Genomic DNA, 18,631 nt, shown 5'->3' with positions numbered 1-18,631 from the left:
TCTTCTTTGCATCTACTTCTAAAAGCAACCCCACTGATCTGTAAACCAACATTTCCCCTTTCATACATTCACTGGAAATACTGTGGTATATCAGTTATATCCTGATCCCCTTTCTGTCTTTTAGTATTTTCTCATCCCCTGCTCACTAGATTCAGCATTGAACCCCATACTAGTGAGGAACTTTACACCACCCTACAACATTTCAAATTCTTTTGGAAACATAAAACACACTGATAGATACAATATTCTCAATAAAGTAAAAGCATCGCCTGCTTAATTTTAATTTTATCTCTCCTACATTTTTTTACACGTACAGCATATTTTGGCACGCTAATTAAATTGAAAAATGCACCTTAAAACAACAACAGGAAAAGCTTTTCCCCCATGTATTTCACGTCCTTGTAAGTGACATCCGCTGCCCTTAGTACTTTCTCAACCTTCTCTGTATTGTTTAATTTTCCAAGCAAATCTGCTCTCATTCTGTCAAAGACTTTTCTTTATTTCAGTGCCACAACATATTCCTATGTTTTCGTACACTTACCACCTACCAAAAAGAAAAAACAAACGCTGTCAACACAATCACAGTGGGCCCGTTCTCCATTAGTATAGTTTGTGTTTGTTTGTATGGTTTTCCTACCTGTAGTCAGCATGTAGCTGTCAACCATTATCACATCAGTTTCTTTTTCCATGCCTTACCTTTGCCCATGTGTCACACCCACTGTTCAAACAGAAATGCAAGACAGTAATTTATGAGGCAAGTCTTTTCACCCTTGCACACTGTTTCTTTCTTCCCTCTGGTTTTGTGACTACGGAGTTGGTGTGTAAGTTAGTGGGTGTGCAGGGGTGCTTGCTCCATACCAAATTCATCATTTCTGCATGTACTGCTTAGTGTAACTGCACAGTCAGTTATCTTTGTTGGCGCTTCTGCTGTCTGTAAATTGGATGAAAACTTTGAGCACTCAATCCTGTGAAAATGTATTTAGCTTAACACTAATTTTGCCAAAATCGTATAATAATTTCCCTTTAGATTCATCCCTTTCTAAATATTTAAACAACCCAGCTCTCCATTCTAATGATGAAAATAATCCATGCTTTGTTTAACTCACCCATGAAGTGCAGGTGCCCAAAATAGTAACAGAGAAGAGAAAGAAAATTTGTTATTCTTTTTTTTTATTATTTTTATAATTATAAGTATGCGGCAAATAGGTTTTAGTTAATGACGTGACAGGAAAGCCATAGGGTATGAAGATCACTTCAGTTGTACAACAGATTATGTTATATATGGGGTGTATGCAGTTTTGTTTGAAGTATGCTGGTAGGATGATTTATAAGTTACATCAGTGTGGATATATAGCACTGTATTTGCCTTCAAAGGAAAATAATTTTATGACCCAGCTAGATGGCATATAAGGATGGAACCCTGACTACAGTTACACCCTGATATCAGCTTGGGGATCAGGCTTTGGAGGGGCTGGAAAGAACATCTTTGTTGGCTTGCCTACTCTAGAATGGAGGAAGGGAGGGGGTTCTGCTGTGACAAGGACACATGACTCATGATAGGGATGGTGCCACAGTCATGGGGCAGATTGCTGTTAGTGTTAGCATTTGAAGGGCTGTCAGATATAAGTGACATTACACACTGTGACTGTGATCCCGAACTGATGTGGTCTAGCAGCTTGGGCAATGGAGGAACCAGGGAAGAAGCAGCTTTGCTGGCTTACCCACATCAGTAGGGAGGTAGAGGTTTATTCCTGTGATAAAGTCACATTCCTAGTGATGTGGATGGCGACACAATCATGATTACTGTTAACTTTGGCATCTGAAGAGGGTCCAGAGGTACCTGACAATATGTGCTGTGATACTCTTGACTTCCCTAGCTTAGCCCAAATAGGGTATACCAAAATAATCCCCTGAAGTGCAGGGCCAGTGTATGTGATGCTGTAGGCTGCTCTGCTTCTCTTTCCCTTCCCAAACTGCCAGTGCCAGCCCAGGGGATAGTACTGGGAAACTAAGGGAAAATGGTGCCCCAAGGTAGGTGATGGCCAGCTGGGGGAGCATTCAGACAGGGGAGCTTTGAATGCATTATACAAACATTTGATAAGTTAACCAAATTTCAGGACATTTTTGTTATGTTTTGGAACAAGTTCAATTAACTGAAAGATCAGGGTCACCAAAATCCTAATAGACTGAAGGGAATGTAATGGTATATAGAATTGTTAGCAGACAATCCCACAGAGTTGGATGAGTTTATTTCCAGCAAACCAGAACTGAAAACTAAAATGAGTCAAATAAATAAGCTTTAGAGGTAAATGTGGCACAGTGTGGCCTCACAAACAAAAGGTGTGAGAATGTTTGTTGCAAAAGTTATTTACTGGAAAGTTTTGTGATTGTGTGAATGCTTTTATGTGTATAGTAAACATCTTTTGCTAAAAAATGATTTGCTGTGTTTTAGTTATGTGACTGTTACATTTGTTATATGAGACATGTCCTTTTCACAGTTGGTATTAGTCTGGTGAAGTCCAAGAATACATGAAGAAAGCATTTTACATATATATATATATATATATATATATATATATATATATATATATATATATATATATATATATATATGTGTGTGTGTGTGTGTGTGTGTGTGTGTGTGTGTGTGTGTGTGTGTGTGTGTGTAAAATGTACATGTCTTCTGCACATGCATATGTGTGTGTGTGTTTGTGTATATATATGCATATGTGTGTATTTATATATATATTTTATATATATATATATATATATATATATATATATATATATTTTATATATATATATATATATATATATATATATATATATATATATAATGTGTGTGTGTGTGTGTGTGTTCAGATGTTCAGAATATAGAATGTTTGTAATGCCTGCACAAATGATCAAATAGTCATATAGGTTCATACTAGGCTATCTGCCCTGGGGCAGTTATAAGCCTAGCCCGATTCTGTATGGCTTGCGCCACCCCTTGATTTGAGTATACTGTGCCCTTTTTAAGGTTTAGTTTACTGTGCCTCTATCTAATAGTGACATGGGAGTAATCCCTGGGACAAACCTACGATCCCCCATCCACCCATCGAGATTCTTCTTGAAGAGATTCAGTGAGGTGCTCTGCCTCACATGAACTGGAATTCTATTCCAGAGTGAAGGGAGCCTCTGGGTTATGAACCTGTCCTTCCAGCAAGTTCTATTTATTTATGTGCTGAGGTTCAAGTCCCTCGAGCGTGTGGCTCTAAGGGATTTAGATTTACTGAGGTGGAGCATGTCCATTAATTCTGGATTTGACATAGCTTTGTATGTCAGGCATAGATCGCCTCGAAGTAGGCGGTATGCAACTGAGTAGAGCTGGAGTTTTTTTAACCGAGCAGCATATGGCATCTGTTTGAGACCCTTGATCCTCTGGGTGAGATACTTTTAGGGTCTCTCTAATTGCTGCAGGTGTCGGGTAAGGTACATCCCAAAAGAGGCATTGTATTTAATGATGGGCCTGATGAGGGATGAATAAAGGGGCACGATTACCTCTCTTGATCTAGATGTGAAACCCTTCGTGATGAGGTGGGCTATATAGGAGGTCTTTCTAACCACTTTGGCAGTGTGGTTTTCAAAGGAGAGATTGCTATCAACTTGGGTCCCCAGGTCCCTAATAACTTTCTCTGTACTTAATGGGTTTCCGCCTATGTGGTAATTTGTGGGCACATTGTTTTTGCCAAAGGGTATGACTATACATTTTTTGGCATTTAGCTTTAAACCATGGTGCTGGCATCAGTTATCTGTCTCTGTGAGACCTTTTTGAAGGATGTTTGTGGCAGCTGGAGAGTCGATTAGATCGCCCAGTTTGCAGTCGTCTGCAAACTTGGTGAGCCATAGTCCTTCCGCGTTTGCCTGTACCTCGGAAAAGTATATAACGAACAAGAGTGGTCCCAGGACAGAACCCTGTGGGACGCCACTTGTGACCTGTTTCGAGTCTGACATGGCTCCAGCAACTCTCACTCTGTGGGTTCTGTCTTTGAGCCAGTTTGCGACCCATCTTGTGACATAGGGGTTTATATTTAAGCTGGATAACTTATCTATGATGCCCGAGTGGGGTATTGTGTCAAATGCCTTTGCAAGGTCCAGATAGGCTGTGTGGACTACTTTGCCTTCATCTATGGCTTTGGTGACTGTTTCGAAGAAGTCAACCAGGTTCAAAAGGCAGGATCTGCCCTTGACAAAGCCGAACTGGGTAGGATCTAGTGTCTGTAGGTCCCCAATGTCTTTGTTTATGAGCTCCATGATGATCCTCTCCATAGCCTTGCAGACTAAGCTAGTCAGGCTTATGGGGCGATAGTTTCCAGGGTCCGTAGAGGCTCCACCTTTGTGGAGTTAATATGATCACAGAATACTGGCATTACTTAGTGATAGACTGTGGTACAATTGGGATTGGGAATTTGTCCTTTCCCACAGTTGTGCTATCTTGGAGTTGGTATATATAAGTAGCAATAGGTGTGCGGGTATGCAATCATGCCTGCCGTCTGCAAAAAATGCTTGCTTTTTGTTTTTTTTTTTCTATATTTTAACATTAAATATTTTTAGATTGAACAGTTTAGGTTTGAGTTTATTAGTTTTCGATTTTAGGTAGTACAGTCTTTCTTTCTGACTCTCTCTCTCTCTCTCTCTCTCACTCACTCACAAACACACACACACACACACACACACACACACACACACACACACACACACATATATGTATATATATGGATCAGTGTCATTTTGCCGAAAAGCCATTTCAGTGAAAATTCTGACATAGAGTCCAAATCGCCGAAAATCCATTTCACCGAAAATACTACTGACAATGTATATGCCCTTTACCCCAACTGTAGTGCAATCTCAGAATGAGAATATTAAAGTAGGGGTGTGTGGGGGGCGTAGCCTGCCACCCAGTACAGTTTAATATTGTCTAGTATTGTTTTATATTGTCCAGTCCCTATTAAAACAGTATGTAAGTAGTTTATAACCTGAGTAGGTGGGGGGCTACGCCACCCACACCCCCACACCCCCCACATTAATATTCTCACTCCAAGATCGCACTACAGTTGGGGAAAAGGGCATATATACTGTCAGTACTATTTCCGGCAAAATGGATTTTCGGCGATTTGGACTCTATGTCAGGATTTTGGGCGAAATGTCATAGACTATATATATATATATATATATATATATATATATATATATATATATATTATCAACACACACACTTACAGATAACAGAACAAATCAACCTAGAGAATACCTCTCAACCTCTTAGTGCAAGAAATCTGGACAAAGCCTGACATAATGGAGGACAAAGGCCCAAAAATAGGGACACATTTTAAATATTGGTGTTATAAACTTAGAAAGTTCATAGTGTACTCAATCATTGGTCCATCTTGTGACATATGGGTTTACATCTAAGCTGGTGAGCTTTTCTATGATTCAAACCTCATCAATGGCCTTAGTGACTGTTTGAGGCAGGATCTGCGTTCCATTATGATCCTCTCCATAGCTTTGCAGACAAGGAGCACCACCTTGCCTTATGTGTGGGTTTAGTTCCTCATTGAGTTAGTGTAGGTTGCTAGAATAAAAAGACTTTTGTTATCATGCATTTTCTTAGGGATATGAAGTCTGAAACTCAAATGCATGTCATTATTTAGTGAGTTTAATCCTTAGGTCATTTCAGTGATTTGTCAAAAAATACAATTTTTATGAGGAACAGACCAAAAATATGAGGCAACAGTCTGGACATTTTGCGAAAATCTGTACAGTCGAGAGGTATGATCTGGAGTTACAGCAGTCATAACCAATCTTCAGCCTTGTGAGATATGCATGTATGAATCAAACGTCCTTTTAAATGTTAATTTCTAGTTTTCCATAGTGAGCCAGAGTCCCTTAGTACAGGCCAACACTAAGAGACTCTGGCTAACAAAATTCGCAGATGACTGCAAACTGGGAGCCATTACTGAATCCCCAAATGATGTGGATACTCTACAAAAGGGCCGTACAGAAACAGATGTTGGTGCCAGAGCCATGGGCTCAAGCTCAATGCCAAGAAATGTAGTTATCCCCTTTGGGAAAATACATGTACCTGTGAATTACCACATATGTGGCAGTGTACTAAATATGGAAAGTGTGATAAGAAACTTAGGGACACAGGTGGATAGTGGTCTCACCTTCAATAACCAGATCGCCACAACAGTCAGGAAATCCTTCTATGTGGCACACCTCATCATTAAGGGCTTTTCATCCAGAAAAAAGGAGGTCATTGTCCCACTGTACTCATCCCTCATTAGACCCATTATAGAATACAATGCCCCATTTGGTATGTACCTCTCAAGACATCTGCAACAACTGGAAAGGCCATAGAAATACCTCACTAAAAGAATCATAGGCCTAAAGCAGATGCCCTACGCTGACCGCCTTAAAAAACTCTAGCTATACTCTGTCACATAACATCTACTCAGAGGCAATCTCTGCTTAACATATAAGGCCATGTCAAACCCAGAGTTGCTGGACATGCTCCACTTAAAGAAATCCCAATCCCTCAGAGCCACACACTCCAGGGATCTAAACCTTGTCATCACAATAAACAAAACATGCTGGAGGGATAGGTTCCTGACCCAGAGACTCCCTAGACTCTGGAATAGACTGCCCATACATGTCAAGCAGAGTGCCTCTTTGGCCCTCTTCAAAAGGAACGTTGACGATTGGATGGGAGAAAGGAAATTCACCCCAGGGATAACGTCAGTCACCCTGCTAGACAGTGATCCAGGGAAGTAAATAGTGTGGGAGGAAACAGACATGGAATTGTTATGGCTAGGCTTGTATAGGCTCTAGGGCCGATAATCTAGTACCAACCTGTGAACCTATGATAGTCTTGAATCCATAGCAGTACATTTATCTCTGAGATTTATTTCCAAAGTATTCTGATTAAGGGGGAATGTATTATGCTTACCACAAACATGTTTAGAAATTTAAGGCATAATAACAAAAAAAAAAAAACTTCTTGAGGAAGAATCCCCACCCTTCTTGTCATTTTCTAAGTGGTTGGCCAGTTGCCCCACTTTTGGTAAAATCCCATTCTGACAGAACAGTGGCTACCCCAACACATTATTTAAGAATGTTTTGATGGATGAGATATGTCTGGCTGTGACTTGATGTACACCCCATCACATACACTAATCACCAAGTCTAGCTTGACCTCCAGTTATACTGCATCTTTCTGAGAAGCTGTCCTTAAAGCTGGGTTTCATAAGTTCACCCATGCAGCACTGTCTGCATCTCTGTTTGGGACTCTGTCCTGTGTCCTATAGGCAGACTGCCCTGAACTGTGGTACATTACTTGTGTAAGGTTCTCCCTACAGTGATGAATCTTTGAGATGTATACTGTAGCAGTAGGATGCCACCTCTCCCACTAGTCCCCAGTTGGTCTCCTGTGGAAGGGCTAGGCTTGTTGAATCCCCTTTCTTCTTACCTTAGCAGCAAGGTCCAATGGGCTTCAAAGGGAGACTTTTCATAGTTGCTTGCTTGCTTCAAAGACGTGTCAAATGAACTTAAAAACAGTATTTTCACCCATTGTAGGTCATGGTTCATCCATATGAGTGGCTCTAAGAAGTTGTAGATGAAAAGTGTGCCAGGCATTCTTATTACAAGTCCATGTCCTGTATATCCTAATCCAGACTGTATGTCTTGAAAAGGTGTTGTTTGTTGAGTACCTCTCTTAACTTCTGTTTATCAAAAAAGGAGCTGATTTTGTAAGTCAGGCATTGCCTCTTAAAAAAAGTCATCTGTGCAAACAAAGACATGATTTGTTGATATTCACAAAATAACTATTTCATTTTGTCTGGTCTTTTTCTTCCCTTTCTTCAATGCTTACCATTGTACTGCCCTTAATAGACTTGAGCCTGTTCATTCTGTAAGGGTTGGGAATCTTCCCTCCGATATCTTAGGGTGAGAACTGAAAAAGTTGGGATACTTAGTGCTGTTGGTGGCATCCCAGCATCCCATAAGAATGGCCCTACCCCCTCCCCTTCGGTGGTGATGTGAGCACCTATGTCACTTGTTGCTTCTTGCACATGGCCAGATTCTGCCATCACTGGCTTGGATAGTCACACCGACCTTGTCCCTGTACTGGCCTTCTCCCATTAGATAAGACCATATCCTCCAGCAGAGATTGTACTGGTGAGTATTTGCAAGACCAGCAAGGACCTACTACCCCCCCTCCCCCAGATGGGCACAGCCACCCTCCCAGTCTGCACCGTCCAGCACCCAAGACACTAATCAAACACAGGTCACCTGGATCGCAGTCAGGGCTGTGTGCCAGTATGCCACCAGCAGGGCAACAAAATAACCATTTCTAATGCCACATGTTAATCAGGTCAATTACTTGATCATCAGTGAAACATTTAAAATAAAAATGTCAGTAATATACTGAACCACTATAATTTTAGCCTTAAAATGTACATCCAGTGAATTATTTCATAACATTAAACTTATTGCTTGCAGAAGAAGTCTAGGCTTGCTAAAAGTTTATTGATGTTTACTTTGGTGCATCCATGTGTTGTTAGGTTAAACTTGATTAATTTATAAACACTCCAGAAAATTAAATCACCAAATCCAAGGATGAATGGATTATACAAAACAAACGTAAACAAACTTCCAAGAACAACAAGACTTACTTACTATTTATAAGTGCTAATACAAATCCATTAACATTAAAACACGTGTCATAACCAAACATAATCAATTAAATACAATAGAAATAAAAGTACTAAAGGTACTATTCTTTCTAACTGCAAAAATGCTGTCCTAAAAATGTATAAACATATGTCATCTCTAAATACAGAAAACTGCTGAAAGGTTTATAGAACAGAAACATGTAGCTAGTATAACTACTTCAAAATGCATTCTTAAAGGTCATGCCAAATTATTGTTGTGGTAATATTCCCTTCTATACCTTTTTTAAGGAATACATCCAAGAAAGAAAGAAATTTCTTCTAATCCTACTACCATGTCAAACTTCAACCACTCATCAAACCGGTTCTATAAGCCATTATTTAAATAAATAATTTGTTAGGAAGTCTTTGATTGCAATGGAACTTGGCTTATGTGCAAAGAAACAAAGTTACTTTGAATTCTGTAGCAATGCTACTTAGTAACTGAATGCGTACCACAAGTAACAATGTTACTTTAAGAGTCATCTCTAGTAAGTGCAGCCTGCAGAAACTTGGTGATGTCATTTTTCTTCTTGATTTGTGTTGGAGGGTGATTTTTTAAAAGGGAAGGCACATTTTATGTATTTTATTAAAAGTCTGAAGAAGTGAGGGTTGTTCCTTGTGAAAGTGCTTACCGTTTATTACAATAAAACAATTTCTACTTTCATCCTGGCTGTGTTTTGGATTATACTTGTTCTTGGAGGTTTGGGACTAATTTATAGTTTGCCTGGTTGAAAAGGAGGTTTGGACTAATTTATAGTTTGCCTGGTTGAATACATTACATTACATTAGACCATCATGTGAACAGATAGTTTTGCATTTGTTAAGATGGTCACTTAAAAAAGCATTGCTTTCCTGATGATATTTTGTTTATTCCCTAGGTGGTTTTAAAGAATACGAATGATGAAATAACCTTGATTGGTGCTGGAGTTACTTTGCACGAGGCACTGGCTGCAGCAAAGGCTTTGCAGAAAGGTAACTGACAGAGTTAGTTTTGTAGTAGCACACATTAGTAGGATGGTACATCAGGACATTTGCTGAATATCAATCTACTGTTTTATCACAAATGTAGATATGTGTGGTTCTAGTAAGAACTGTAACACATGATGCAAGAAATATTATGTTGGGTGCTTTTCCATATTTACTGTATTGTTTTCTCAATGTGCTTAACATAAATAGAGCCCAAATTCATCTTTCCCTATCACTATATGTGGTGTTCCCTGGATTCCACTCTCCACATGATTTGAATGTATTGTTGTCACGCTAACTTGGGTACTCCTTTCATTTCAAGATCCTACTAATCTGTGAGAAAAGATTAAGGGAGAGCATATCAAGACTCTGTTAAGCCCTCTAGTTTAGCTAACAGTCACACATTGCAGATGAAGTGTTTTTGTTTTATATGGAAGTTTGGGGGAAGAGGTTAATGATGTTCTGCCCTTAGCCCCCAGATTGCATAATCTCATAGTTAGTCTATAAAGAGTACCGTGAGTGTGGGGGTGCAGGGAGACTTGCTAAACTGCAAAACTGAGCTTCACAGCAGTTCATTCAGTAATTAATTTTCTGACTACCTTCATTCAGTAATCTATTTTCTGATTAACTTCTTAACCTATTTCAGTATTGTAATGAAGCCATAGCATAGGGCGGCCACAGTGATGCAGCAGCTAGCGTTGCTGCCTCACAGAAAGAGGTTCTCTGGTTCGATCCTCGGCTAGGGTGCCTACTGTGCAGAGTCTGCATGTCCTCCCTGTGGTCACGTGGGTTTCCTCCAGGTGCTCTGGTTTCCTCCGACATCCCAAAAACATGCTGTAGGTGGATTGGACACTCCAAATTGGCCCTAGGCGTGAGTGAGTGCATGTGTGTGCCTCCTGTGGAAGGTTGAGTGCCGGGCTGGCAACTTGACACTGTAAAACTCCACTGCCAATCATGAGCGGACAGGTGATCTGCTGTTGCAACCCCTAACCAGGAAAAGCCAAAAGAAGAAGAATGAAGCCATAGCATATCCCTGCACTTACTGGGTGTAAGGCATAGAAACTAAACCTTGATGGGGCACCAGCCCATTGTGGGACTCACAAACATGCACTCACAGATGGTAGTCATACAACTACATTTAAATTAAGAGGAATGCAAATTCACCTACAGCATGACTTTGGGGTGTTGAAGTAAACTGGAGTGTCTAACAAAAGCTTACATGAACATAAGGGGAATTTGCAGATTCCACAAGAAAGTAACCCCAGTCAAGAAGTAAACTGGGGAATCAAGTGCTTTAAGACAGCAATGTGGCATTTGTTTATCAAGTATACATTAAACATGGTATGTGTGTATGGGATACATTACGAAAGTGGAAGTCTCCTGGGCTAAATAAGAATGTGACTTCCAATTCCAAGTAACAGCCTACTCTCGTTTAATGGGTTATTTTCCATAAAATAGGTTCAGCCCTGCCCAGAAGCAAATTTGTTATGTGGAGCAGAGATTACCTGAAAACCAGAACTACTAAGCAGAGTCTCAAACTCATCTGCCACAAAGTAAGCCAGGATGTAAACCTCTATGTCAGGACAAAAATGAAAAGCCAGAAATGGTATCCTGACTGGGAGTACCATCTTAAAGGATTGTAAACATAAAGAAGGTGCGCTAGGAAACTGTGTTGTCAGACATCTAGAGCTGATAAGACTTTTTTTCATCAAGTAAATGTCAAGGCACCAAATTAATCCTCTAAAAAGGAAACAGTTGCTGACTCAGATGGCCTGACTGTGTCATAGAAGGATAAAGCCCTGGCGGGGCTGTATGACCCAAGTTTGGCAGCATAGGTGCTGAATGCCAGATGAGGGAGAATGGGAGTAAGTGGTCAGTTCCTGCTCACCCATCCTGGGTGCAGGGAATGGTGGATATTTGTCATAGTCAATGTTGCATTACTAAATCTAGGGAATACCTGCCATGCAGAAGTTCATGACTAGTCTGAATACAAGGGTCTTTCATGGTACTCTGCCAACAGATTTCGTTAGACATCTGATTTCAAGAGATCAGTGCTGTAAGAGAGAAATCTGTAGATGCTATCTTCAGTTCTTTCTTGATGTGTAGTCTGTTGCACAAGACTTCATTCGTTAGTGTTGTCAATCCATTGGTTGGCTTCAACTACCAGAGCATCACAGATAAGTACCCCACTGGGGACTTTCCTTATCTTGTTAGCTGTTTATAATTTGTTCGTGTTTAAAAAGGTTAATAAGTGCTTCTCATTTGGGAAGCAAATCTCACACAAAGCCTATCATTCATAGTGTTTCTTTTGCTTAAGGCCCCAGCATGATGTCACTTACTGCCTGTTTTGTGCTAGGTTTTATTCTAAGACAATCAGGTGTTGGGCCAAATCCCTTCAGCAACACTTGGAGTCAGATTGGTCTGGGCCTTCTCATACTATGGCATCCCCTGGTTCCCAAGTCATCATCTCTAAAGAGTGCAAGGACAAATTCCCAAAGGAGAAGAAGAAATTACTCAAGACATATGGATTCTGCAGTTTATAAATGAAGGGTGATTCCTCCATTTCTGTTGGATTCCACCTTTTTCTAGACATACCAACCACTACAGTAAACCAAACAGAATTCATTCCAGCTCTCATTAAAGACCTCCTGCTTCAAGGATCAATTGAGAGAGTGCCCTCAGAAGAAGAATTCACAGGGTTCGACTTCAGCCTCTTCCTAGTTGCCAGAAAGAGACCCATCCTAGATCTCTCCAGATTAAACATTTCTAGTAGTACCAAATTTCAAAATGGTGACTCTACAAAGATTACTTGCCCCTAACATTTACAGGAGCATTGATGTGACTGTGGACTTGAAGGATGCTTACCTCCCTTTTCCTATTTTACATGTGCACAGGAGATTCTTTGGCTTCCAGGTAGGGGGATTACACTACCAATTTTGTGCATTATTATTCTATTATCTACTGCAGCCAGAGTATTAACCAGATGTTTGGTACTAGTTGCCATATTTTAAGGATGAGTGGGGTCCATATTTACCCTTACTTAGACGATTGTCTGGTTCAGGTGGTTGGCAATCTTTTTTTTTTTTTTGCCTCAACGTTTATTGAAAATTAAATATCGAAAATGGGGACGCTGAAAAACCTCAAAAAAAAATCATAATCTTTTTTCAGTGGAGCCCCCTGCAAGCCTTCCTCAGAAAATGATGCATACCAAGTCTACTGCTGCACCACAGCGAAGAAAAGGGGAAAAGCATGGACAGCGCACCATCAGCTCGCACAAAACAATTCACTGCAGTGAAACTGACAGCAGCATTACATTTTTCACTAAAGCCATTTGACCATGAGTGCAGAAATTAACAATGACAATTTAACCCTCAACTCACTCAGATCTCCTAACAGCCATGCAGATCACCGTGGATGACTTTAGAGGGCTGGGTTAACCATCAATGTCTAGAAATCACAGATCTCCTCCAGTACCAGGACTATCTTCATGGAGACAATCATAGACTCTGTTCAACAGAAGTTATTCCTACCAGAGGACAACATTTCCTTTCTTTCAGATTATCTCAAGAAGTTCCACTGCAAACAAACTGTTACTGCAAGGGAATATTTCTGACTCCTAGGTTATATAGCTTCTTGATTCCTAAATATTCCACTGTCAAAACTGCAAACAGGAAACGATCCAGTAGTTCTTCAGAAGCAGCAGAAGTCCCTAGAGACAAATACCCCCCCCCCCCACTGTGCTTAAAGAAAGAGATCCAGTGGTGGGAGGACAGTATCAGAAACAACCCAGAGGCTCCCTTCAAACTCTCAGACACAATGCAGAACCTCAGAACAGACACCTCTGAACTAGCCTGTGGAACTCAGTTATGTCAATTCAGGGTTCAGAGGACCTGGGACAGACTACAGACAAAACAGCACATCATTGTAAAAGAGATGATGACAGTGATTCTAACATTAAAAGTTTTATAAGAAAAGTGTAGTACAACACCTGTAAAAATTCTCATAGACATCACAGTCACATAAAACAAACAGGAGGGAATACATTTGTACCCCTTATATGGCTAGCTGTGGAACATTGAATCGTAGCACAACAATTAGGGATGGATCACACTCATAGCTTCATATACACAATGGAGGGGCAGTCTGGTAGTAGAATCAGTCAACAGAACCCTCCTAAACCACACAGAATAGATGTTAAAAAAGGAGGTTTTCCGGGATCTGACACACTTCTGGAGTGTGATAAAAGTAGACCTTTTTTGCTTCCCAAGAAAATAGGCAGCTCAGCAAATTCTGTTTAAGGACCCCTCAAAGAGGGATGTGGATAACATGCCTTCTCTTTCAAATGGACAAACCTCTTTCTTTATGCCTTTCCACCAATACACCTCATCCCTATGGTATATGCTATGGTATTACACTAGGAGGATCAGAGAGGCCAAAAAGGTTTCTAATAGCCCTCTACTGACCCTGGTAGCACTGGTTTTCCCCTCCTCCTGGCATTCAGCAAGGGGAAAACCAAACCTTTGTCACCCGTTAGGGGCTTTCTAACCCAGAACACTGGGGTCTGTCATTCAACCTATCATGAAAATCCTCAAATAGCAGTTTGGATGATTTCCTTCTAATTCCATCTGGACAGTCCTTTTTCCAGGATTTCCTACATATCTATCTTGAAAGAAGCTAGAAAACAGAGTACCAGAACATCATATGTGGCTGAGTGGAAAAGTTTGTCAGTGCTGAACCTAGTTAAGAACTTTTTAGAGGGTGCTAGAATACCTCTAACTTCTGTACAAACAAGGACTGCTCTACTCTAGCATTAAAGTCCACACTTCTGCTAGTGTGTCCTACTCTGGCATTAAAGTCCACACTTTTGCTATTTCTGCATGCATTCCCATGTCCCCACCAATCTGTACTCACCTCCCACATGAAACACTTCTTGAAGGTCACTACCTGTCACCCAGAAGGGAACCATTTCTCTCCTAGGACATTTGAACTATGTGCTGATGAAAATTTACCCTGCCTCCCTCCAACTCTATGGTTTTAGCTTTTGTTAAACTGTTCTCATGGAAAACAGCACTGCTCTTAGCACTAACTTCAGCAAGGTGTATCTCCAAGTTACAAGCCCTGATGTGCAAGAAACCATTCTTGATTTTTGTTAAAGAATGAGCTACACTGAGAATCAGTCCTTCTTCATGTCCATTGTGGTATCAGAGATATCTCTGAATCAGGTCATCCATCTCCTTGTGTTCTTCCCAAACCCTCAAAATAAGGGAGAAAGAATCCTCCATTCTCTGAACGTGCACAGATAACTAAGACTCTATCTTCACAGAACAAAGTTTCCAAGCAGATCTGACCAAATTTTAGTAGCCTTTGCAGATGATATACAAGAAAAACCATTAGGTTAAACAAATGTCTCTAAATGGATTGCTAACTGTTATCTTCATCTGCTACTCACAGTATGGCAAGCAGCTCTTTGGCAAGACTAGAGCCCACTCTGCTAGGTAAAATGCCACAACCACTGCTTTCCTAAAAGGATCCCCTACTAAGACCATTTTAGAAGCAGACACCTGGTCCTTTGTATGCACATTCACCTAGCACTACTGGAGCCATGTCCAGGGCTAGGGCAGGGTTCGCCTCTGCCAGCATGTACAGCCTTCTATCCTAGAACAGAGGGTCCTTCCAACTTCCTCAGTAGTTGAAGCTTTGGAAAAATTTCCAATACATACTACAAAACTGACTATGATGAACACAGTTGTATAGATAACTTACCATAGTTGTAGATGTTTGAGTAGATCATTGTCACAGCACACTTTCCCTCCACCCTTCCCTCTCTTGATTCCTTTTCTCTAACTTTGGTCTAGGGTGAGTCCCCTTTCCTCCATCATCACTACTCACGTTCCTACCCTGCTTTCTAACCCAGGACTCTGGGAGTCACTAGGGATAGTTGGGTAGGTTGTGCTCTACCCAGGGACTATTGAACCATAGGGACTTAGGCAAGAAAGACCTAAAGATGGCACCAACCGATGTATCTCTTATACAACACATATCCTGATGTTGGTTGGCTGAGGACATCCATTAGGTGGGTGATGATGAAAGACTCTGGTATTCTGGCCAGCCAGAGGCTTCTTCACAGCAGGAATTCCATAGACTTAGTACTGCAACTTTGACCTACACTTGCAGCTACAGTTGTGATAAATTATCTACAGAACTCTACTTTCTGTGTTATAATTATTTTCAGAAAACCATGATTTCTTTACAGAAAATTTTGGAGCTTAGTTGTAAACATAATCTTAATCCATGTGCAGAAAATTCTGGTATCAAACACAAATAGCGTGGTTCTCTTGTAATATATTGTGGTTTGGATGATGTGTTGATCAGGACTGGAGTCCTAAGTTATATACCTAAGTGAGCTTTTTTCAGGGATTTATATTTATGGTGGCTATTCATATAGCTCTACTTTTTAAGCATCCAAACCAAAGGATAAAAAGGTCACACAGACAAATTCAGTACAAAGTGCAAAATACCCACCCATGCTAAGATAAGATATTCACTGTGTAATACTGTATTATCAAATATTTTTGTAACCAGTTTTTCTACTTTAAGATCACAGTCTTAGGTCACATATTTTACTATTCCTTGTCTTTTAATGCTGCTACAAATAAATGAACTCCAAGTTAAACTTCTGTTTAGTAGCTATTCAAGGAGCATACCCATTGCAAGGGCCAAATCTGTGAACAGTCTGTGAGGATATTAGATATTGTTATCAGTGCTAGCATGACTGGCTGAAGTTTTGTAAATACTTGTAAATAAATGTAAATTACCCCATGTGATATATGCCAGCATGACTAGCTATAATTTTGTAAATAAGATTATGGTTTTTGATTATTGTTTTGATTTATGTAAGATGTTTGCATCAAACAGTATTCTGGATGACCAAATGTACATGTGTTTGTAAAAAGAATTCTGAATGTTGGTTATGCCAGGCAGCTGACCTACCTGTGATGTCATCATGTGCCAGAGCTGAAAGGAATAGAATCTCCACAGCAGCTGTTTTGTTTACTTTTTAAAGTCTAACATGAGAGGGAGTAGAATTCTCATAACAGCTTTCTGTGACATTTAAAACATTCTGGTATAAAAGCAGGTGCTGAGTCAGTTAAAGTTCAGTAGTTGTTGTTTTCCATATCAGTAGTTATCAGTCAAGAGTTTTCCACAGCTGTTCAGCAGAAATAGTAAAAGTTGTTTTTCCATTCACTGAGGACCAGACAGCAGCCTGAAAAGTGGGCAAAAATTCTTATATTGTCTGCCAGAAGTAAGAATATCATCTTGCCTTGCTGAGTAGATTACACAGAACAGTTAATGTTTAGATAGTTAGGGAACTACAGCTAGATAGTTAGAGTTTTTCTGCAATCAGTGTGAAACATAGCCTATGGTGTTATTTGTATAATTCCTGTGTGTGAAACTCTGTGGTTTATTAGAATTAGTTATTCAGTGTATACATGTTTTTTATTTATTATTAAATATTTTACTACCTTTTTATTGTGGTTGGTTATTTAGAAAGTACTTTTAATAACCTAAGAGTGTTTTATGATCACACCAGGGCCACTCCGAAAATTCTTACTGCTTGGATTATGTGCTGCCATTTATATCAATGTTTATATTACCCGATATAATTGAACACCCCTTTTGAAGGGTATGGTATTATTTGACTGATGGCAGCCATTACCTTGTAATTTGGGAAAGAGCACATAGCAGGTTAATCTGTACCAGTTTTTCCCAAGAATGTTTGTATCTGTGAATGTCAAATATTTAGGAGTGAATGTGTCAAACGCATAGAACTGGGAAACAGTGCTCTGCAGTGGTTAGAATGAAGATTCATTGGGTACCTGGAGTAAAGCATATAGTGCAGTCCCAGGTTTGGAGCCTGTTCCCGGTGTACTTTTAGAGAAACTTGTGTATTTCTGTCCCTGCTATTAGTGACACTCCCTTACTGTAGACATGGGTGAGGATTGAGGGTCCTTAGTTCCTGCCCTGGGGTTAAGTAGGGTCATTACAAGTCTATAAAGAGCAATGGGTACAAATAAAGGTACTGGGTAGGGCAGAAAGCAAAGGGCATCCCTGAAGGATCCTCAGTGGTAATTATTTGAAGAAGAGGAGTGATGAGTGGAATGGCAAGGAAATGTTGAGTGAGAGGGTGGTTAGCTGGATTTAAAGGGACAAATAGCAGTGGGAGAAAGTAAGTTGTAAATGATGGACTGCAGAACATTCATATTTTGAAGTATTTACTTTAAGATGCAAGATAATCTGTATGATGTTACGGGGTGTTGATAGACACTCAGCTTCTTAACTAAATTTAGTTCATGAAGATCAAGTACTGAAGTCCTGTCTGAATAGAAAGACTTCATGCAGTCTTTTCCTCCAACTAAGGAGAGTTATAAGCTTTACAGCCATTTTATCTGCCAATTGATGTGGATTGCCACTCTGCTGGCATGACAGAATATTGTGAAATGAGCATCAGTTCCTTCTTGCTCTTCTTTTCAGTCACTGACTATTTTTTTTTTTTTTGCACTGATAATCAAACGTAAATGTTTAGCCTCAAATCACACTAGCAGGATTAACATTTCACTTGCAATAGAAGAATAGAGTTTGGTAGTAAACACCTTTCTGGGTGTTAAATCATACTCTGACACAGAATTCCAAAATATGCATCTGGTTTTAGTTTGTACATTTTACACATTGTAAGTAGTGTCATGTTACTAAGCACTTTAGCCATGGATGAATTATATTTTGTGTTGGTTTTATGTCTTACTTTCCACAGCTGTGGGAAGAGTAATACCCAAATTCTGGATCATTTCTTGAATAAGGAAAAGTTTTATCCAGAAGGATCAATGGAATGAATGAAAAAATGAATGAAATAAAAAGCA

The 18,631-nt window shown here is 39.9% G+C and overlaps 1 protein-coding gene across 1 annotated transcript in view; it reads left to right on the top strand.

The window, feature by feature from the left end:
* TKT (transketolase) overlaps positions 1-18,631 on the top strand; it is a 326,482-nt gene that overhangs the window by 303,431 nt on the left and 4,420 nt on the right. Inside the window, exon 12 of the mRNA XM_044078154.1 lies at positions 9,629-9,722. Within this exon, the coding sequence (XP_043934089.1) occupies positions 9,629-9,722 (94 nt within the window). The remainder of the gene's footprint in view (positions 1-9,628; positions 9,723-18,631) is intronic.

This window comes from Protopterus annectens, chromosome 7.part0 (assembly GCF_019279795.1).
Source record: "Protopterus annectens isolate FY-2018-M chromosome 7.part0, PAN1.0, whole genome shotgun sequence".
In the NCBI taxonomy this organism is placed as follows: domain Eukaryota; kingdom Metazoa; phylum Chordata; order Ceratodontiformes; family Protopteridae; genus Protopterus; species Protopterus annectens.
The sequence above is the reverse complement of the archived record's forward strand: the minus strand, read 5'-3'. Positions and strand labels throughout refer to the sequence as shown.